A 23,892-nucleotide genomic window follows, 5' to 3' on the forward strand; every position below is an offset into this window, starting at 1 on the left:
AGTTTTCAGTAGAAATGATTCAGAGAGTCAATATTCCGTATCAATATGAACACTTTTATCTGTGTCTGGTTAGTTTGCTATTCTTCCATTTCTCTCTTGCTCTCTCCCACTGGTTTAAAGAGCTCTCGTTTGGCATGTAATTGGCTTTGTGTCCAGACTGATTTGAGATCTGTGAGAAAGAACATATAGCATATTCTCTCGCATATAGAAAGAACAGATAGGCTTTCTAGGGAGAAACTGAATGTCGCTCTAGAGATCCTAATCAAACTAAATGTACAGCGTTTACTAAATCAGACTCTTGGCTGAAGTAACTCTGACTTCATTCCATCCTGTGAACAACAGCATGTTCTTTTCTCATGTGATTTGGCAAAACATCTAACCACATGTTCATGAATTATGTTAATATATGTTTTCACGGATCAATTCTGTACAATGAGCTGTAGAGAAATGTTATTTTTCCATGGAGAGTTCCCAGAGGAAAATTATTGCTTAAATGTTGCTTCAAATATGATTCAAATTACACAAATATTAGGGTCAGAATAAATATGAAATTAATCTGGGGTGTGTTTCACAAAAGTCATCTGGTCGCAAATTCCTGTTACCAGCCTAGTTCAATGATTTGGTGTTTCCTCAAACCGTAGTTCAAATGAACATTCACAAAGTTGTGTGGCTGGAACTACAACTCTCGACCTGTGGTAAGAACTATTTTTTGATAGAATGACGTGGACATAAATCGATCATGCTCTTGAGCAAATAAGCAAGATAACATGCAGTACATTCTATATCTTTCATTACAAACATTTACAAATTCCATTCTACACCTTTTAGTTTGTTAAGAGGTTTGAAGAGTGCGCATGTGCATAGTTCTTGTTGTTTCTCTTTCCTTCAGCGATTCTGTTCTTGTTAACAGCAAGGGGTTCATCACTAATGCTCAATCATCACTTAATTAATCGCTTAATTATCTCATTAACTTTAACTCTGCTTCAGTGTTACTTTAACACTATAGAGAGGGCGAAGACTTCAGATGCAAAAGCCTCTAAGTGCCATCTGAAATTTTCTTCTAAAATAAGCATTTTTAATCAAGCTTGTATGTTTAGGTTCAGTGATTACACTTTAATGGCAATTAATAGGTCCTTTTCATTGCCATTTAAGTGAAATAACTGAGCATAAACAAACAAGCTTGATAAAAAAAGCTTATTTTAGAAGAAAATGTCAGATGGCACTTAGAGGCTTTTGCATCTGAAGTCTTCTTATATACTCTAAGCAGAGTTAATTTAAAGGGATAGTTCACCCAAAAATGAAAATTTGATGTTTATCTGCTTACCCCCAGGGTATCCAAGATGTAGGTGACTTTTTTTCTTCAGTCGAACGCAAATTATGATTTTTAACTGCAACCGCTGCCGTCTGTCAGTCAAATAATAGCAGTGATTGGGAACTTGAACTATAACAGTAAATAAAACTTCCATAGACAAATCCAAATGAAACCCTGCGGCTCGTGACGGCACATTGATATCCTAAGACACGAAACGATCGGTTTGTGCGAGAAACCGAACAGTGTTTATATAATTTTTTACCTCTAATACACCACTATGTCCAACTTCGTTCAGCTTCCGGTTAGTGAGGTCTGATCGCGCTCTGACAACGGAAGTGATGTCTCGCGCTCATTGAAGTATATGGGCGAGACATCACTTCCGTCATCACAACGCGTTTTTTGACCTCACTAACAGGAAGCTGAACGAAGTTGGACATAGTGGTGTATTAGAGGTAAAAACTATATAAATAATGTTCGGTTTCTCGCACAAACCGATCGTTTCGTGTAGGACATTAATGTGTCGTCACGAGCCGCAGGTTTTAATTTTGATTTGTCTAAGCAAGTTTTATTTACTGTTATAGTTGAAGTTCCCATCCACTGCTATTATTTGACTGACAGAGGGCAGCGGTTGCAGTTAAAAATCATAATTTACGTTCGACTGAAGAAAAAAAGTCACCTACATCTTGGATGCATTGGGGGTAAACATAAAATTTTCATTTTTGGGTGAACTATTTACTGTGTAGTCCTCAGATGCCATGTTCATTATTTAAAGCATTAATCTGACATTAATTCAACATAGAACAGATTCATTATCAGATGGTTTTACTCCACCTGTGTGATGTCATTAGCTATATTGTTGAACCAATGTGGTTCGAACGGCGGATCTTCAAGTTTCTACAGTTTCGCGAAACAGTCTTGACTATAGTTTCTCCAAATATGCATCATACCATAAGCAGCGAGTTATGTACGCATGTACACGAGTTGGACAATGAAACTGAAATTTCTATCTGTGTGCAGCCTGGTGGCCAATCCTCTTTGATTTTATGTTCCATCTGTAAGAGCAGTGTCTCATAGTTGAATAAGCAGAGGTGAACAGCTGTACATAAAATATTGCAGTCCACACAACATAATGGGACACATCAGAGTTTAAAAGATGACAAATTGTTGGTGTGCATCTCACTGGCTCATCTGTGACCAGGACAGCAAGTCTTTGCGGTGTATTGAGTGCTATGGTATCCAGGGTAATGTCACCATACCATCACGTAGGATGAACCACATCCAACTGTGGATGCAAGAGGAAGCTCTCTGAAAGGGATGTCCAGGTACTAACCTGCATAGCTGCCCAGCTCACTGCAGAATAAAATGCACACCTCTACTCTCCTGTTTCCACCAAAACTGTTTGTCAGGAGCTTCACAGAGTCAATATTTATGGTTGGGCTGACCTTTGGTCACTCGTGCCAATGCCAAATGTTAGTTTCAATGGTGCCAACAGTGCAAATCTTGGACTGTGGACATTGTGAAACATGTCTTTTCTCTGATGAGTCCACCTTCACTCTCTTTCCCACATCTGTGGGAGTTACAGTGTGGAGAAGCCCCATGAGGCTTAACACCGGACTGTTGCTGCTCATAGTGAAGCACGGGATGGATCAGTGATGGTTTGGGCTGCAATATCAATCCCCACTGTGCTTGATGGGTGCGTCACTGCCAAGGACTACTGAACCATTCTGCAGGACAATGTGCACCTGGTTCAAACATTGTACACTGAAGGGTGTGCTGTGTATTAGCATGATAAAAGACCATACACACAGCAAGACAGAATGGTTTGATGAACATGAAATAATCTTCCATGGCCTGCACAGTCACCAGATCTAAATGTGTTTGAGCCACTTTGGGGTATTTTGGAGGAGCAAGTCAGAAAATGTTTTCCTCCAACAGCATCAAATGTGACCTGATCCAGCAAAATGAATCACAGTGACCCAAATTTCAAAATTGAGATTTTGCTATCAATGGAAAGATGAGACAATAAGCTTCAAAATGATATCCTAGTCAAAGTCATACCTTGAATGGTTTTAAAGATATACCCATTTGAATTATAGTCGTCTGCCCTCTTTTTCAAATTGAAAACCTGAGAAAATCGCTTTTAAATTTTTTTGCCCGTTTTTTTGTTGATATCTTTCAAAATCCATTGCATTAAAAGGGATGAACTATTTATTTTACAGCTTAATTTGACCAAAGAAATGTTTATATATAAAAATCCTAAACCAGGCTGAAGCTCAAATTATTTGAAAGTATTTATTTGAATTAACCTTTTAAGACCTGAAGGCTTTTTTAGAGTTTTTTTTTTTTTTTTTTCTGAGCGACACACACAAAAGTAAAGACTCATAACTCCAAATGAGAGTCAAAAGGTAGGTATCATTTGTTAGAAAACATTTTAAATTTTAAGAAAATATAAATTACATTAGGACATTTTCTTGCTGAGAAACAGCTGATAAAAGACAAAAATATATATACTTTTTTTTTATTTGACATGGAATAACTCAGGAACACAATAAGATCGCTAAAAAAATATTTTTTGGTGATGCTCTCCTATATGTGAGCTGCATCTGGTTCAAATTTTGTGGTGATATTATAAAGAATAGTTTGAAAAATTGTTGTTCATTTTTTTCCGCTGCCAGGTGGCGCCAACGGGCGGTAAACTCCGGTTTAGAGGTGCTTCTCAGCACTCGTTAGGAGTTTTTCAAAATGATGCATTAAAAAGATGAGATTCTAAGCTTTAAAATGATATCTATTATGTGTTATTCCACGTTGGAAAACGAATATGGATGGGTCCGGGAACATTGGATACACACTGCATCCCGGAGAGATGAGAGACATGTTTTTAGCCAAGTATGTTAAATCATTCTGTGAATAATATCTTGTGATCAACGCAATATATTATATTGATTTTGGATTCATTTTAATCTTGAGAGTCTGCTTTAAATATTGATGCGCCATTTTTATGATCTGTGCATTTTTCATGAAGTTATGAGCACTTGAAATATACATACTTGTATTCATTTAGCGGCTGTGCTATTTTTTTTGTAAAGTTTACAACAGCACAGCCGCTAACTGAAACGCATATTACTCAGACTCTTTAGAGGGTGAAAACAACGCAACAGAAGCATGTTGGAGGCTTGATATGAAAGCTTAAAGTCTCTGGTTTTGTATGCAAAAATAATTTTTGTGCTACCTATATGGATTCAATTTTTATTGGCTTTTAAAGAGAGACACGCAAATGGGAGTTTTATTTTATAAGGCGCGCTAGTCTGACAGGAGGATGGCTGGACCGATCGCGTGCCTGTCAGTCGAAACGGGGCTTCCCATTGTTAAAAATCAGCGTTTAGGTCAGTGTGTTTACATTTCTAAGCTTTTTGATTGGTTCTATACAACGTGTAACGCCGGGTTCACACCGCAAGCGGCAGCAGAGCGGAAGCAGCGCGTTAGCAGCGCGTGAGCGGGAACTGCAGCTGCAGAGACGCGCGAGTATTCACACTGGAAGCGTTTGTACAGCGTCACAGCAGCGGCTCGAAGCTGCATATAAAGTGAGCATTTATTTACAAAGACAGCTATAAATTTGTTTTTATAATTGGTCATTGTTAAACTTGATAGTCTTGAAAGTTTGTTAACATGCAAGGTGTACAACACTCACATATAAACATAAAGCCTAAATAAAAATAAATAAATAAAAGCCTCCTGTCATCCATTGCTGCACACGAATGAGGTAAGCTTTGTGTTTTACATCATCTGACGCATGAACATGTTTACAAGACTGCAAACTCGGCGAAAAAGACAGCAAACTCGGGTTTGATTTGGGTATGCAAGAGCCTATATGGCTGTCTGTGTAATAACTAAAATAATGTTTATATATCATATTTTCTGGCTAGTTTAGTTTTCTATAATAAACCATAGGCTATACTTTAACCCAAACTGAATAATTAAAAACACGTTTAAATGAGTAAATCTTCTATAAATATTTTTTAATATTAATTTTCTCTCCTGACATACTTCAATTCTTGTTAAAACACATATGCTTATTCTGTGCATTTTGAGCACTTTTTGTGTGAAATCACTTTTATTTTGTCCATCAAAGGTGTACTTTCACTTTAATTGAGCGTTAGCAGAGCAGCAAAAATAGACCCAGCGCCGAAACGATCGCGGCACTGCTGCTTCTGCTCTGCTCTGCTCTGCTCCTGCTCCGCGCTGCCGCGCAGCCTCTGCGTGCGGTGTGAACGCTCTCATCTGTTAACATGGACGCCGAAAAAATACGCGCTGCTTCTGCTCTGCTGCCGCTTGCGGTGTGAACCCGGCCTAACACCATATTTGTAGAGCAGAGATAATGCCGTTTCAGGGGATACGGGGAAATGCTCATAAGTGACGAGAGGAGTTGAGAAGTTCATTTCCAGCGAATTTAGTAAAACCATGTCAAATTTAATAGCCATTTAAATACCTTTACTCAATTATCTGGACTACGAAACTTTGGGAGATTATTTTTGAAAGTCTGTTCTTTGAAATTAGCTTTAAAAAAAAATCTATTTTTTTCATTGTTTTTCCACCTTATTGGCCCATATTTTAAAATAGAACGTTGCGACTTCCGACTCATTTCGCCAGATCGGGTCACAAATAGTGACCTGGACACTTCTAGAAGAGGAATGGCCCAAAATCCCTCTGGCCGCTGTGAAGGACTTGTATCTGTCATTCCTAAGATGAACTGACAATGAATTTAACTAACAACCAGGTCTAAAACCAGGTGTTTCAGTTTCATTGTCCAACCCCTGTATGTATGTCTTTGTTCATTCACTCTAAAAAATGCTGGGTTAAAAACAACCCAAGTTGGGTTGAAAATGGACAAACCCAGCAATTGGGTTGTTTTATCCTGGCGGTAGGGTTAAATGTTTGCCCAACTTGCTGGGTAGTTTTATTTAACTCAACTATTGTTTAAAAATGACTGTATTGCTTAATTAAAATTAACCCAAAGTATGTTGGAAATGAACATTTATTAATGTTCAATGAAAAAGTATTAAACAATAAACATTTATTAAATTGCTTATTAATAAATTTATATTAATAACTATTAAACTATTACATTTATATTAATAAAATATTAAAGCTTATTAATAAACATTCACCTTTTGTCTATTATTGTTGTCTCTAATTGCATCTGGTTTTTAATTTCCCAACTATTTTGGGTTCATTTTAAGCTAGCCATATAGCAATTTTTAAATAATAGTTGGTTTAAATAAAACTACCCAGCAGGTTGGGCAAACATTTAACCCAACCGCTGGGTTAAAACAACCCAATCGCTGGGATTGTCCATTTTCAACCCAACTTGGGTTGTTTTTAACCCAGCATTTTTTAGAGTGTTCATTCATTCATTCATTCATTCATTCATTCATTCATTCATTCATTCATCCATTCACAAATTTATTTAGTTTGTATTTATAGTCTTTATATTAAGACTGGATAGTATTAATTTATAGTTTATATTCATTCATTCATTCATGTATTTATTTACTTTGTATTTATCGTCTTCATTTAGAGACTTTGTAGAATTTATTTATTTAATCTGGATCATATTTATTTAGTATTTATAATGTTCAGGGGTCTCATTTATAAAACTGTGCGTAGGATCCCTACTAAAAGTGTACGTACGCGCAAAAGCTAGATTCTGCGTACGCACAAAAAAAAAAAATCAGATTTATAAAACCATGCGTACGCCAGAACCTGTGCACAAATCCCTTTATAAATCCCAGTCAGCGGAAGATTGTGCGTACGTGCATCTCCACCCTGTCTCCTCCCCGAAATCACCATATATGGAGCTTTTGACGCCTAGTTTTACTATGCATAACCTCATCTGCATATCATTTCCATACACGTTCCCAACCACGTGACACCATGGTTAACACCGTCAAAGGTACAAGACATTGGAAAATATTAGATATGGACTATAAATGCCATTTGTGCCACACATTATATTGATAAAGATCATCCAGTATCCTCTTTATGTTTTAGAATAAATATATCAAAATATCCATAAAAACAAAATTGTATAAAATACTTCAGATAAAGGTTTTAGAATAAAGTTGATTCATTAATTTCCACTGGCCAAATAGTATTTTAATAGTGTATGCAGTTTTGCTGATGAGGTGAACATATCTTTTAGGAAGTTTATAGGCTATTTTTAGTGGAAACAGATCGGACTACTTATTTATTGCAGTGTAAATACAATTGTCTGACTCGGCGCGTCACTGACAAAGTATTTTAAAAAGAAAACATGCAAATCTTACCGTTTTCCTCAAATGATATCCTTCAAATGGTAATTGTTTGAAGATCCTACACGACATCAACACCTCCTGCAGCTTTGGTTGTACAGTAAGATATCATTGGACCTATTCAAACTGGACAACGGACCGTTCAACCACCGAATCCAGCAGTGTCTTCCATAATATCGAAGTTAAGTGTGCATCACTGATCGTCAAAAAAAATATTTTGTCATAACATCTGCATTTTAGTTTATAGAGGAATTATTGTGCTCCCAGCGCTCCTCGCTGTCATAAAACAGCGTGTCGCTGGAAAAGTGATCGAAAGTAGCACATCTACTATCTCAATTCATATCACTTTGTCTCCAGAATGTGTGTACGCACGGCTCAAAGTTTGCTTAAAAGGTGCGCACATTCTCCCGTCAAGTTTGTTTTTATAGATCACAACCTTTGCACGGGAACTGGCGTACGCACGCTTCCAGCCCCGTTTTGTGCGTACGCACGCTTTATAAATGAGACCCCAGATCTCTGCCTTTAGTTTGAGATCTCTGAGTTTGAGACATAAAGATCTCTTCAGAAACCGTTTCCAAGATGTTTCCATTTCCTGTCTACTGTTGAAAATCAGTTGAAATATTAGTGTTCCATTCTTGATTTTTTCTTTCATTATACAACAGAATTAAACGGTTTGCAATAGAATAAATGAATAGAATAAAGACTGTCAATGAAAACAGTGCTTCTATGTTAATGAACAGAAATAGACACATTCGAGTTTACCAACATTTCATTTCAAAAGCTGTTGTTGATGTTCTGACAACATCAAGTATCTCCACGTTCTTTCATTCATCTTTTGCATAAGCTCGTGGCCACCAGATTGAGTGAGAGGCATTTCTGTAATTAATTCTAGAATCATTTCTGTAATGAGCTGAGGGAAATGAGAAGTCAAATGCAATTCTGAATGTGATGGATTCTGATCCATATCACATATTGATCATGTTCATGTCCTCAGGCAGGCGCTGAGTCACAGGAACCCGTGCTGATGCCCCCTGCTGGTTACATTCGAGTTCACCTTGGCTTCCCCTCAAGGGCTAATCTTGGAAAGGCTTCTGTATAATTGAGAATTAAACGGAGACATCTGTTATAATGTCAGGAGTCCAGATGTAATTTTGCATTGGTGTTTTCAGGAAGACTTTGTTTTTATATGCAAAAGAGGTTGTTTTCAGTGCTGTTCTATTACGAAAGCTCTGTTGTGGTACAGATATTGTCTCAGTAGGCAATACCATGATGAATCAAACATTTCTGTAAACTGTTATCTGGTATCAGTAACACTTTATAATAAGGTTTAATTTGGTAACATTAGTTAACTACATTAGTTATTTGAACTAACAATGAACACAGTTTATTCATCTTAAAGGGGTCCTTAATTATGATTTAAAGTTTTTTTAACTATAGTTACTGAGTAATGTTGCTCTTTGAGCATAAATATCGGCAAAGTTACAACTCTCAAAGGTCAATGCAAAAGGAGATATTTTCTTTTGCAGAAATTGCTTTTTAAGGACTACAACAAATGGCTGGTAGGAACTACAACAAGTTTCTTCCCGGGTTTTGTAATTGTAATTGTAAAAAACTTTATTGTCCCCCTTAGGGGCAATTTGTTCTGCAGCATGATAACACACATACAAGACAGACAAATACACCACATTAATTAATTAATTAATAGCATGTAAAAAAAAAACTACCTTTTCGTATTTAAATTAAGCAGCTTGACAGCATATGGAACAAATGAAAATTTGAATCTGTTTGTCTTAGCTAGAGGGACCCTATACAAAGATCCTGAAGGGAGTGTCTGAAATGATTCATAAAGAGGGTGAGATGTGTCAGATGTGATATGCTGCGCTTTCTTTATTACTTGAATATCAAACGAATATGACAACCCGCACAATTTTACACCTACTTTACTGCAGTTATTTAAAATCTTTGAGAGAGAATTCTTCTGTTTGACCGTTAAAGAGGCAAACCAACAAATCAATGAAAAGGTTAAAATCGATTCAATATATGCCTTGTAAAAAGCAGTCATCAATGTCCTATCAATATTAAATTTAGCTAATTTCCGCAGACAATAAAGTCTTTGTTGGCTCATCGTACACAATCTGTCGGTATTCTCTGAAAAATTTAATTTATTATCAATAATAGTACCAAGGTACTTATAACTTTCAACCATTTCAATCAATTGATTATCGACACTAGTACATGGAGCTGCTGTCTGATTTCGCCGTAGGTCAGTGCACATGTCCTTGGTTTTCCCAGCATTCAGAAGTAGACCCGCCTCTTGACACCAATTTGCAAAATACTCGACAATAGGCCCGTGTTCTCTCTCCTTACAAACCAACAAACTTACAACAATTGTATAATCAGCAAACTTAAGAATGTACCGATTCTCAAGCTGACTACGACACTCATTTGTGTATAGGATATAGATGAAAGAGTACACACCCCTGTGGGGAGCCAATAGATGTAATTATAGGGCCTGACAGAACGCCATTAATTCTTACACTCTGAGATCTATTTGTAAGGAAATCTAGCAACCAAGCGGCCATTCTTGCATCCACACCAAAACCCGACCTAAGCTTGTGAACCAACAAGCTTGGTCGAATCGTGTTGTAAGCAGAAGAAAAATCTACAAATAATAGTCTTGCATGGTTACTACTACCCTCCAGATGTTTATACAACAGATCCAGTAAGGTTAGTGTTGCATCCTGCACACCTCTCCCCGCCCTGTATAGGAAAATTGCATCGGGTCAAGAAATGGTTTTGTTTTTTCCAATAATACCTCTTTTACTAATTTCTCAAATACCTTCATTACTAATGAGGTCAATGAGACAGGTCTATAGTCTGTCAAGCCTTTAGGAAAATTATTTTTTACTACTGGAATAATGATCGACTGTTTCCAAAGTTTTGGTACATACTGATCCTCAAAAGACCAATTTAAAATATAAGTAAAAATTGGACCCAATTCTTCTGCACACTGTTTCAAGACCCTACCACTTATTGCATCTGGACCAGGACTCACTTTAATTTTACATTGTTTAAAAAGATTGACTACATTTTCTACATTAAAAGAAACAAATAAACTTCCCTCTTGATAGGAATTATAGAACTCATGCCTTATGCCACCATTCTGCTCTTCAAATCTAGCATAAAATGTATTAAAATCCTCTGCAAGGGCACTATCTAGCTCATGACCGGTTACTTTCACTTGTTTTCTACACCCATTATTTAGGCCCGTCATTAATTTAAGACTGTCCCATACTGAACCCATACAGTTTGATCTTAATTTAAGCTCCACTTTTTCCTTATAACGTATTTTTGCCCTCCTAATTTCTTGTCTAATTAATTTCTGTACATTTTTAACTTCAAGCAAATCCCCTTGTTGAAAAGCAGTTCTTTTCTTAATCAACAGACCCTTAAGATTGGTACTCACCCATGGCTTACTATTTGGATATATCTTAACAACTTTCTCAGGAATGACAGAGTCAACACAATAAGTTACCCAGGAACTAACCACATCATTAAGCTCATCAATATCAGCAGATGAATCCATAAAAACATTCCATAAGGTACAATCAAAACATCCTCTTAAACTCTCAATAGCATCATCAGTCCAAGATTTCACATTTTTTGTTTCAACTTTTCCCCTCTTCAGTTCAGTATAGTATAACACGGAAATATATGAATATAATTATGATCTGACGAACTCAAAGGAGGTAAGAGAGAAGCTTTGTATGCACCCTTGATAGAGCCATAGCATTGGTCCAATGTCCTTTTGTACCTAGTTGGACACTTTACATACGCATACATGTTCTTTACTAATTTTTCCAATATACAATTATTAAAATCACCCATGATAAAAGTCGGAGCATCCGGGGATAGTGACTGATATTTCGTAAAACTCTTCTCAATATAGTCCATAGCCAAGTTCACATTCGCCTTTGGGTGAATGTACGCCACAGACACAGAAAGCTTCCTAGGCAGATAATGAGGCCGGAGGGATAGCGTGAGCATCTCAATATCCTTTGTATATAGTTTCTCTCTCACGACAACAGTCTTGCACCAACGTTCATTCACATATAAACAGACTCCCCCGCCTCGCGTCTTGCCAGTTATCTCAGAGTCGCGGTCAGTTCGAAATGGGCCACTAAATCCATTAATTAGCAGCTCTTTATCAGAGTCCAATTTCGATAGCAAAGTCTCCGAGATTGCAAGCAAACAGCTGTCTTTGAATTTGTGTTGAAAACGAACATGTGCGTGAAGTTCCTCAATCTTATTGCATAATGACCGAGCGTTTGCTAAGATAATGGATGGAAGCGGTATTCGAGACAGCGGTCTCTTTCTCAATCTTTCACGTACTCCACCTCTTCTCCCTCGCTTCCTCGGTCGCTGACTCGACCCATTAAAGTGGGATTTAGAGTTGATTCCATCAGCAAAGACACTCAGATCTGGGAAGGAGAAGTCCACAGGTGGATTCACCGGCGAGAGATTCTCCCATGACAACAACAGATCTCTATCGTAGAAAAACCTGTTCGGGTGCAAGCCATCCCAAATGGCATTTAAATCGCCCGTTAACCAAAATAAAATAAATGCAAGCATAATGGTCCATCTCCACTCCATAGTGCTATTAAATTAAACACATACACTTAAAAGTGACATAAAACGCCAATGTACTCAACGCTACCACGCTGCTGGTCGCTGCACGAGCATGCGCCCTATCTCAATCGTTATCATATATGGTGACTTCACAAACCCTAAAATTTACATAAACCACGCCCCTGGGAACACAGGGGGTGAGGCCATGTCGGGCTGCTTTAGAGAAGAGGAAGAGTTGTTGTTGTAGAGTGTTGTTGTCATGCCGTCATTTTACGCCGGACTGCTTCACAAATGAGGGTCAATTCAGCGCTGGATTTGCACAAAATATTAACATGACGGCACATGCTAGTCGATGAGTTGAATCAACTCAACAGCAACTACATAAATTTATCCACTAACCATTCAGAAACGTCCAGTTTCATTGTAAAAGTTGTAACTTCTTCCTGAGTCTCTCCATCAGTGTCGACTCCGGTTTGAACAATGTAAGGCTGAACACCGTTACTGACAATCCTCATTTTGGCTGCGTGAGATTCTCCAGCTTTGTTGTTGTTGAGCAACCGAAGCGTGAGCTGTTAAAGCGCCGCCCTCTTCTAGAAGGGGGCTGGGACCAGCAGCTCATTTGCATTTAAAGGGACACACACAAAAACTGTGTAGGGCAAATAGGGGCAAATTTGACAAGCTATAATCAATGATCTGTGGGGGATTTTGAGCTGAAACTTCACAGACTAATTCTGCGGACACCAAAGACTTTGGTGAACAAACAATGAACAATTATATTTTTAAATGCTTTTAAAAATAAATATCGCTCATCGTTCTTCATGTTAGCTAATGCATTAACTAATGTTTACAAATGAAACCTTATTGTAAAGTGTTAACGATACGATACAATAGATAGTTACAGTAAGGTTTCATTTGTAAACATTATTTAATGCACTGTGAAATAAAACACGAACTAACGATGAACATTTTAAAATGTTACTTGTATAGCAATTTGCTTTTGAATTATTATTATAATCATGCTATTTACTTGGTATTTTAGTTCGGATAATACTATGGTTCATGTCTATAACAATACATGGTACATACTTGCAACCATTGTAATGAGATTTATCCAAGCTGTATTTTATTTTTTTCAAAAACTTTTTTCAAAAGGCCTCAAATCTCTGGTAAAAAACAGTCCCAACACATCAAAAATACCTAGCTCCTGTTAGATGGGAGTTGTACTAATGTGATAATTGTTGTGTTGTTTTCAGAGTGTCCGTGGGAGTGGGACAATCTGACCTGCTGGCAGGCGGCCGCTGTCGGAGAGGTCGTGGAGGTCAACTGTCCCGAGCTCTTTGAGTTCATGAGTCCAGAAGAGGGTGAGAGACCGTTATACATGCTGACATTTTTAAATATATTATTGCTTCATAGTAATGTATTTGAAAACCCTACTTACAAGTACAAAGTACTGAATAAATACTGCAAAAAGATGTATAAATACTTAGATAACTTAATACTTATATAACAGATGTATTGCTCATTGTTAGTTAATGCATTAACTAACGATAACTTATGGGAACTTATTGTAAAGTGGTACAAATGTATTTTGGTACCATGTTTCATTGATATATAACACTGTACAGACTAATAATCGGATTGACCTTTATTTTTCGTACAGAAATTTTCACACTTTTTAAATTAATAATAGGATATCGGTCCCTCAGTAAGTTTGCATTGATTTAGATGGCAAAACAACTTGCAGAAATGTACAGTAATGTCACAAATTTAACGGTTATATTCTGTTTGTGACTCTTATGTTGTGTTTCCTTTGGTTCCTGTGTTTCCTTCCTGTTTTAAGTTCCTGTTTGCTTGGTTTCCTTGGTTTCTGATTATGTCCTTTGTTACTATAGTTACTCACTGGTTTATTGATTATGTTCACCTGTGTCTTGTTTGGTTCCTCATTTAGCCTGTGTATTTAAGGTCATTAGTGCTCAAAAGTTTGGGGTTGTAAAAAAATGACGTCTCTTATGGTCAGCAGAGCTGCATTTATTTGATCAACAATACACATTAATATTGTGAAATATTATTAAAATTTAAAATAATGTTTTCAATTTGAATATATTTTAAATGTAATTCATTCCTGTGATGCAAAGCTGAATTTTCAGCATCATTACTCCAGTCTTTAGTGTCACATGTTCTTTCAGAAATCATTCATATTGAGAAGAATAAATAGTATAAAATTAAAATGAGTTAAAAATAGAAACATAAACAACAGTTAAACTGTATTTTATGTAGTTTATGGTGCAGTTCGGTTTTAACAGCAACACTGTTGAACCAGGCATAACATCATACTGAAACATTAGATCATTAGGTGATACATGAGATCATGAGTCAATAGAAATGCATGTGGTGATATATATACACTTTTGTTCTTGCAGTTCTGCTGACAGCAGCAAACTGCAGCAGTTGCTTATAGTATGTTTAAAGTGGGAAACACGTTTGATTTATGGTTGTTGCCTGACTGCTTTTCAGGACCTGGCAAGATCAGCAGAAACTGTACGGAGTTCGGTTGGTCTGAACCGTATCCACATTATGTTGATGCCTGTATGACAGATGACAACACAACCAAGCATGTTGTGAGTGTCTCATCTGACTGAAATCCTAATGATAGAAATCATTTGGAGACAAGCTCAAATCAGTTACATACTGAGGGAATATCATGTTCGTAACCACCATAGTTATTAAAGGGATAGTTCACCCAAAAATGAAAATTTGATTTTTATCTGCTTACCCCCAGGGCATCCAAGATGTAGAGGACTTTTTTTCTTCAGTCGAACGCAAATTATGATTTTTAACTGCAACCGCTGCCGTCTGTCAGTCAAATAATAGCAGTGATTGGGTACTTGAACAATAAGAGTCGAAAAAACTTCCATAGACAAATCCAAATTAAACCCTGCGGCTCGTGACGGCACATTGATGTCCTAAGACACGAAACGATCGGTTTGTGCGAGAAACCGTACATTATTTATATAATTTTTTACCTCTAATACACCACTATGTCCAACTTCGTTCAGCTTCCGGCTAGTGAGGTCTGATCGCGCTCTGACAACGGAAGTGATGTCTTGCGCTCATTGAAGTATATGGGCGAGACATCACTTCCGTCATCACAACGCGTTTTTTGACCTCACTAACAGGAAGCTGAACGAAGTTGGACATAGTGGTGATAGATAGAGGTAAAAATTATATAAATAATGTTCGGTTTCTCGCACAAACCGATCGTTTCGTGTCTTAGGACATTAATGTGTCGTCACGAGCCGCAGGGTTTAATTTTGATTTGTCTAAGCAAGGTTTATTCACTCTTATAGATGAAGTTCCCATCTACTGCTATTATTTGACTGACAGACGGCAGCGATTGCAGTTAAAAATCATAATTTGCGTTCGACTGAAGAAAAAAAGTCACCTACATCTTGAATGCACTGGGGGTAAGCAGATAAACATCAAATTTTCATTTTTGGGTGAACTATCCCTTTAAGGGTTATAAGAGACCCCCATTATTTAAAGGCGCAGAAAGCGATTTCTGAGAAATGCTCTTGAAAGGCCTGAAAACGGAAGCAGAGGTTGCATTGTTTCTGCTCCAGATGTGAGTAACATTGGTTTTGCTATGTTTCACAGAACCAAGAGATGATGTTGTTGTAATGTTAGCTATAGTAACAGGACAGTTTTGAGTGTTCAAGCATTTGTGGGCAGAGCAATGAAGGGAGGGGCATGTTTGTGCTTCTCAGAAATTGCTTACTGCACCTTTAAATTAGACCAAGTTGTAGTAATACCGTAATTTTAATCTTCATTATAAATCTAATTTGTGGAAATATTTACTCTCGGACTGTGCATGCTCTGTATTCTACTTAAAGGAATGGATGAAAATAAAAACAACTGCAAAATGGCTGCAAATCAAAATTAATGTTGTTTTTCTCTTCCCTTCCCAAGGACATGTACTATGCGTCTGTGAAGGCTCTCTATACGGTGGGCTACAGCACGTCTCTGGTGTCTCTGACCACAGCTATGGTCATTCTGTGTCGGTTCAGGTCAGTTTTAAAGCAGTGTCATTACACAACATTAACCTTTTCATTATATGCCGTTTCTCTTGAGAATGTAGTTTTGTGCTGGTCACTTGAGGAAGATTCAATGGATAATTATCCAACTTGCTTGCAAAGGTGAATCTTAAGGTGAATCTCAGGAAAACTGTCAAGAACATGTCATATTTGTCAAGAATTGTAACATTATGTCCAACAATTATGCACATTTTAATCTCTGGTCATATAAAGGAAATAAATGGATTAAATTATAATAATTAACTGTTTGTCGATTCATCCTTAAATTTACATTGATTTAGATATTAAAACAGCTTTGCAGAGATGTAATAGCATGTGATTTATTATTTATTGAAATCATTTCTAATCTATTAATTCATTCATTTATTGTCAAAAGTTTAATGTCTCTCTCTCTCTTTCTATCTCTCTCTCTCTCTCTCTCTCTCTCTCTCTCTCTATATATATATATATATATATATATATATATATATATTGGATACTTATCGTGACATTAAGCATACATCATTTATATTGTTTACATCATTTGCTTACAGATTGAACGTGTATGTGTGTGTGTTATATATATATATATATATATATATATATATATATTAGATCACAAAACAAATGCAGAAATGTAATGGTATATGTTTTATTTCTCTATTAATTAGTTTTAAAATTGAACTATGTGTTGTTATAATGTCAAATGCAGAAATAAATCAGTAATTAAAAGTAACATATCAGTTCTGCATATCGATTACAATACCATAGCATAAATCTAATCATAAGAAGTATTTCTAAACAATGTATATGGTTAAACTCTAAGTACACAATGAATGTCAAAAAATGGTATTACCATGATAACTCAAAAATACAGGCATTTTCTTTTTGCTAAATATTATTTCTTTGTTTTTCTTTTCTTTTTGTTGTGTATTATCACCCAGATTTTTTTTTTTTTTTTAAGATTTTCCTCATAACTTTCAAAAATACTGTTTTTTTAATTACAACGAAAACGGGTTTTACAACCTGATTCAATTGAAGAAGCATTTTAAGTTACACAAAGTACTTTGTTTTCTTTAGTTTTTTAGAAACCAATCTATGTAGCGGTACTCTAAAGTACCCTGAAACCAAACAGAGTGATCTGAACAACCTACGTATAATGTAAATTATGATAAGATGGCGAGGGCTTCAAAGAACTATTGATGAGTGTTTACACAGTCATTGATATAGACCCTCAGCTGCCCACCCAAACACATTAGAATTTCAATCTCCTATAATGGCGTAATCCTTCCTTTGAACGTCTGTCAACAGGAAGCTTCACTGCACCCGGAACTTCATCCACATGAACCTGTTTGTGTCCTTCATCCTGAGAGCCATCTCTGTGTTCATTAAAGATGGGGTTTTGTATGCAGAGGAGGACAGTGACCACTGCTTTGTTCATACTGTGAGTAATGCACGTCCGCCACTGGTTTTAGTACTAATTAATACTGTGACAAATCTTAATTTTTTAAAGGGTTAGTTCACCAAAAATTAAAATTCTGTCATTTATTACTCACCCTCGTGTCGTTCCACACCCGTAAGACCTTCGTTCATCTTCGGAACACAAATTAAGATATTTTAATTGAAATCCGATGGCTCCGTGAGGCCTCCATAGGGAGCAATGACATTTCCTCTCTCAAGATCCATAAAGGTACTAAAAACATATTTAAATCAGTTCATGTGAGCACAGTGGTTCAATATTAATATTAATTTAATTTTTGTAAACAATGTCACATTTACAATACCTCAGGAAAGCAATTTAATGTCCATAGCTCAATAGTTAGCCACAAAAATTAATCTTGAGAAGAGTATTTTGCTACATATATGCACTATATTGCATATTCGTTATATTTTTGCTTAACCTCTTATCTTAATGTCTTTTTTTTTTTTTTTTAATTGTCATGAAAACAAATTCTATTACAACCACCATTTAAATGTTTATATTTTAACATTGAATTGGAGTAGAAATATAATTATATAATTAAGATGTTGATATAAAAACTCGCTTATGTGGAATTTAATTGTTTATATACAAGTGCTGATTATTAAATGAATTTGATGAAATAATTGATTATTAAATCAACATTGTTTTTAGTAAAAAAAAATGGCTAAATGAAAACTTTAATTTCAGTGTTTCTATAGGCTTTTCTTTCACAGTGAATCACCCACAAACAGAGACGAATGGATGAGACTGAACTGTTAGTGGGGCCAGAGTTTGTCATTTGCATGTGAAATCCACAGACTAATAATAACTTGATCCATTTATGTTCAAGCCCACGTTCTGCAGCAACATGTTCTGTTTCCCTTCTCTGTGCCTGACAAACAGCTGTAATTATCATGAAGCCGAGTTCAGCGAGCTCTGGAAATATTCCATTATTTCTATATTAGCATATGAATAGCTTATAAAAACGTGCACGCTCTCATTATACACCTGAATGAGGGCTCTGAGCTCTTTCCCCCAGCCAATCAGAGGCCATGGTAATGACATCACTTAGCTCTGAATTGGATCAGAGGGTAACTGATGAACATGGTTAAATACTTCAGGGTGTACTGACACACAGCGGGCTAGATATTGTGAATGGAAATGAATGAAAATGTACAGGGTTCATGCCATCTGTCAGACGAAATGTATCACTGATCCAGTTGCTTATAGCTGGTTTAAGAAGCTTGTTTGCTCAGATGCATTACCTGATAGTTCTGTTAGAGTTCAAACCAGCAAAAAATCCACTACAAAACTTGACCGACTTAAGCTTATTTGGGAGGCCTTTGATACTAATCAGCTTTTGCAATCAGTGTTTTCAGTTTCAGCTTTTGCAATCAAATAATTTCATGATGTCCTACTTTTTGTTGTTGTTTCACTTCAAATATGTCGGAATATGATGGTGAAGGTGAACCTTGGACATTTTCTACAGAGTCAAAATATCATTTGCAATTTCACTTATTTTATAGAAAATAAAAAAGGAGACAATATACAGTTTTGTATGTTTTTTAATTATTGTGGTTTACATATTGTATTATTATAATTAATAATTTTTATGTTTTCTGGTCAAACTGACTGGTTTAAATACAATCACACTATGAAAAATAGTAAGTTGCAAATAGCAAACAGATCAAAATTATACAATATTAAAATTATGACTTCACAAAAACATTACAAAAAATTAATCTGAGACCATTTGATAAATAAAACAACTTTTTAAAAACATTTTCTTATTATTTAATATGTTCATATTCACAAACTGTGAATATACTGTATACAATTATTTTACAAAGCTATTTTAATGTTTGTGCTTTTGAAATTGTAGCAAATTAGCTCAAAATAAATATGAATAATTAATCATAACTAGTTATAATTAATTATTAATATTTTAATCAGTCAATAAAATTAACTTAATGTAATAAAATTAATATTACAATCAATTAACCTGTTGTTCAATGAACACACAGTGTTAATTGTTTATTACCTAAGAAATGTTCATTTCCAGGTTATAGGAAATAACAATCTTATTCTACTAAAAGCCTGTAGTCAGGACCGACATGAATAGGGACTCCCGTACATGAGCGCAAAACACGGACAACCTTACGTGTGACATGAACAAGACTTTATTAACTAGACTAAACACTTAAACTACTCTAACATTCACACACATACATGCATACAGTTTACCAAGAGAGAGAGAGAAAGCAGAGTACAGGAAGCAAGAAGTTACAGCATTGTTGGACATTCAGCAGATCAACAGCCTTGAGCAAACCATCAGTTTAGTTTTAACAGGCCCTTCTTTAAAAGGGGTAAGGATACTCAATGTATCCGATAATGAGACTAAGTTTGATACTTGCATGTCTCTCCAAGTTGAATTAAAACTGTCCTGATGCAATTTGTGGAGGCTCCTGTTGAATCTTTGCTGATATTTTCTTGATGAAAGAGAACCGGCTGGATTCAGAGGATCGTTGGTGAATGGAAGGTCTAGGCCGAGGCCTGGCACAAGCTTGGGGTTCCTTAGAAGCTTCTAGCTTCTTAAAGCATCATCTTGACGTCAGCATTCATCAGTAAAAGAGAAGAAAAAGGAGGAAGAGCAGGAAGAGAGAGGTTTTATCTTGTGATCCATGAATATAAGGGGTGGAGACATCACACCCTCTTAAGGTGTCTGAGCCAATAAGGAGTTGCCCCCTCGGAGGGAAGTTTTACGAGTCTTTGTTCTGTAGCAAGATATTAGCATAAGACACTGGATTGGATGTTTGAGAGAAGAACCCTCTAGATTCTTATAATACTAATGTGTCACAGAGTTAGTAACATGTAACATAAATTACCAAATAGGAAATGAAAGTTGGAGTCCGTAGATACCAAGCATGCTGCCAATGTGATCTCAGTTAACTATACATTTGCAACTATGGAACATTAATACCAAAATAGTTCAAAAGAGAGAATTAATACATAGAATAAAGCCTATAAAAGGAAAGTCATGAGATGGGAAACTTGGATACATGTTTATACATTTCCCAAGTGGTTATATAGAGAATACGTAGGATTAAGAGAGTTTATTTGTCCTTCTCAGGAAGGATGAGTCACTAGTCTCTACAGCATTCTTATGGATCATAAAAGTACCATATAACTGTAACAGGACACCTAGTTGTGCCTGTGTGCTAGCTACACTTGGGATGTTGGTTGCAGTTTTAGGGGGATGAGTTCAGAGAACTTTGATAGTGAGAGTGAGTTTATGGGTAATTCATTGAATACCATGAATAATTGTGTGGCTGATTGGTCCAGACGCTACAAAATGAATCTTTACTGTCCCTATTAATGCTTATTATTTTGCATTTTAAGGTAATTTTAGCACAAAGTATGTGTTTTCAGCTAATGTAATTGTTGCAAGTGTAATTTTTTTGTTTATTTGATTTTTTATTCATATTATGGTGTCTTTTCAACCAAATATAAGACCTTATTGACAAGAATGTATTACCGTATTGTATCATGTCGCATTGTATCGTTAAGATGTGTTGTTTTCAAAGACTTTATATATAGGAATGGGAGAAAGTGCAATGCCCAATATGGTGAATAAGCCCCACCTTCTAAATGAAAGAGCCAATCGTTGATTCGTAAAGTCATCGCATCACTGCAGCTGTCGTTACAAGCTCCGGTTGCTATAGAAACAGGCAGTGTTCTGAGACGCACATTTAGGATTGTGCATTAGCTTTGTCCAGGCTGAAAAAAGCATTTTTTTGTCATGATTCGAGCATTTAGAAACCAAATTTATGAGACAGTTGTTTTCAGATTTCAATGGTGATTTCAAATATGAAAAAAAAGCAAACAGTTTTGGAGAATTTGATGTTTCCCCATTCAAAGAGATGCACCTGCATGCCCGAGAGAGGCATTTCAAAGATGGCCGCCGAGTGAAATGACATGTCTTAAAGACACTTTAGTTTTTGTTAGTGGGAATTACTTCATTGTGATTACAGAAGCATTTAAAATTCTTTACAAAACAATCCTACACCCTGTTCAGGCCCTGTTATATAGTACATACAACAAAGTATTACTTTAATTTAACATGAGTTAGTATGTGACTTGAAACCGTCTGTTTTGATAACTGATGATAGTAGTGCTTCATGGCTAAAGTAGTAGTTATCAGTGAAGCCTTTTTTGCTGTGTATTTACAGGGTGTTTTGAATTTGCTAGTACAGGACACCGAAAACAGTGAATATAACAGGGTGGTCTGGTCACTCTATGTAAGGTGGATTGCACTGGTTTGTATGCGAACCTGAAGGTGTTTTTCTGTGTTCAGGTGGGGTGTAAGGCAGTGATGGTCTTCTTCCATTACTGTGTGATGTCAAACTACTTCTGGCTCTTCATCGAAGGTCTCTATCTCTTCACGCTGCTGGTGGAAACCTTCTTCCCTGAGAGACGCTACTTCTACTGGTACACCATCATCGGCTGGGGTATGTCGCAGTGATGCATCATACGAAAATTGATTGTTACGTGATTGATTATGTGTCACAGTCATAGATATGGAAGGAAATGGAGTGCAGCATCTGTATTAACTGGCCACTGGCTCTTTATGATGTGATTTGTTGTGCTGGCATATGTAATGCATTAATATTGATGGTCTCAATGTATTAGAGCACAGCTTTGAGGTCTGACAAATTTCCTCTTTCTCTCACGCTTTCAGGAACGCCCACCATTTGTGTGACCATATGGGCCGTTCTGCGTCTTCATTTTGATGATTCTGGGTACGTGTAATGCCGCATAAACAAAAAGTGATATACTGTAATTGTTGCTTTGATGCCTACGCAGATGCTGGCACTGAACTGCGCTATTAGCATTCAGTTCCACTAGTCACAAGAATGGGTTTATTTTTGGAAAGGAATACTAGTGTGCTGATAATTGCACAGTATATATACTATAAACTGCATACTGTTTAAAACAATAAATGCATGCAGTATGCAACAATAAATGTTTTAAATGAGATTATACTAGTTTGTTACATAACCACACTATCGACCTTCACACTTGAAATAGTTAATCCTGGGTCATTCTAAACCCTGGATAAACGGAATCCTGAGGGTTTTTCACACTGTGCTCTAAACACGTCGTTCTAAACACGGCTTTTAACCCCGGGTAAAGGAACGTTTCATTAGTTCACACATTAATTTAAAAGTGGGGTTAGCACCGCTTTTTTTCACGTGTCTTTTTGCTATGAAATACAGATTTTTATAATATAAATGTAAGAATGACTTTAGTATTTTTATTAAAGGTACAATTTGTGATATTTTTTTCCGCTAGAGGTCGCTGGAAGCCTATTGAAAACAAAGGTGTAGTTTGATGACGCCAAGTTTTAGAGCGGAAAAACTTGGGACATGTGGTCTCCATCTCAACGGACGGTGCAAAAGAATAGGGATTGGAGTCTGGAAGAACTCATGTTCGTGGATGCGATTATTAACGTTACTGTAGTATGAAGCAGAGCAGGACCGAGTGTTGTGGGAGCTGAACGAGGAGCTGGAGCGATTGATCAACACACGCCTCACGAGCAGCGGGACTTTTATTATGACACAGTCGCCGGCGCCGCTTCCGCTTTTCCGGTCATGAGTTTACGGGAGCTGTCCTTGTCGACAGAACCAGCGGCAGATGGTAAACAGTAATTATGTTCCATAAATAAGTAACAATCCACCATAAAACGTGCAAGAAGTAAATAAGGAACTGCTTGAAGCGAGCTAGTGGTTTGCTGGACGCTAGACACTACTTCCGCATTTGTCCACGGCACTGTTGTCATGTGGTTTCTGCGTCAGTAAAGGCGGTAACAAAGGCGGTAACTGACGTCATTGACAGGCGACTGCACTGCCCCGTGTCACTGTTTAGAATGGGAATTTTCTCATGATTTAAAAGTAGTTGAAAACATTAGAGATATTGTTAGTAATCAGCTGGACAAAATATATAACACTAGCCTGGTGGTTTTTGGATATTTTACTGCAAAAATCTTACATATTGTACCTTTAATATTTCAAGTTCACTAAATGGATTGAAGCAACTTAGGTTTATTTGGTT

The 23,892-nt window shown here is 36.5% G+C and overlaps 1 protein-coding gene across 1 annotated transcript in view; it reads left to right on the forward strand.

The window, feature by feature from the left end:
- The window catches only part of adcyap1r1a (adenylate cyclase activating polypeptide 1a (pituitary) receptor type I), a 47,899-nt gene that overhangs the window by 15,781 nt on the left and 8,226 nt on the right, over positions 1-23,892 (forward strand). Inside the window, exons 4-9 of the mRNA XM_067362350.1 lie at positions 13,503-13,610; positions 14,764-14,864; positions 16,216-16,313; positions 17,631-17,763; positions 22,136-22,289; positions 22,520-22,580. Coding sequence (XP_067218451.1) covers positions 13,503-13,610; positions 14,764-14,864; positions 16,216-16,313; positions 17,631-17,763; positions 22,136-22,289; positions 22,520-22,580 — 655 coding nt within the window. The remainder of the gene's footprint in view (positions 1-13,502; positions 13,611-14,763; positions 14,865-16,215; positions 16,314-17,630; positions 17,764-22,135; positions 22,290-22,519; positions 22,581-23,892) is intronic.

This window comes from Chanodichthys erythropterus, chromosome 16, assembly GCF_024489055.1.
Source record: "Chanodichthys erythropterus isolate Z2021 chromosome 16, ASM2448905v1, whole genome shotgun sequence".
In the NCBI taxonomy this organism is placed as follows: Eukaryota; Metazoa; Chordata; class Actinopteri; order Cypriniformes; family Xenocyprididae; genus Chanodichthys; species Chanodichthys erythropterus.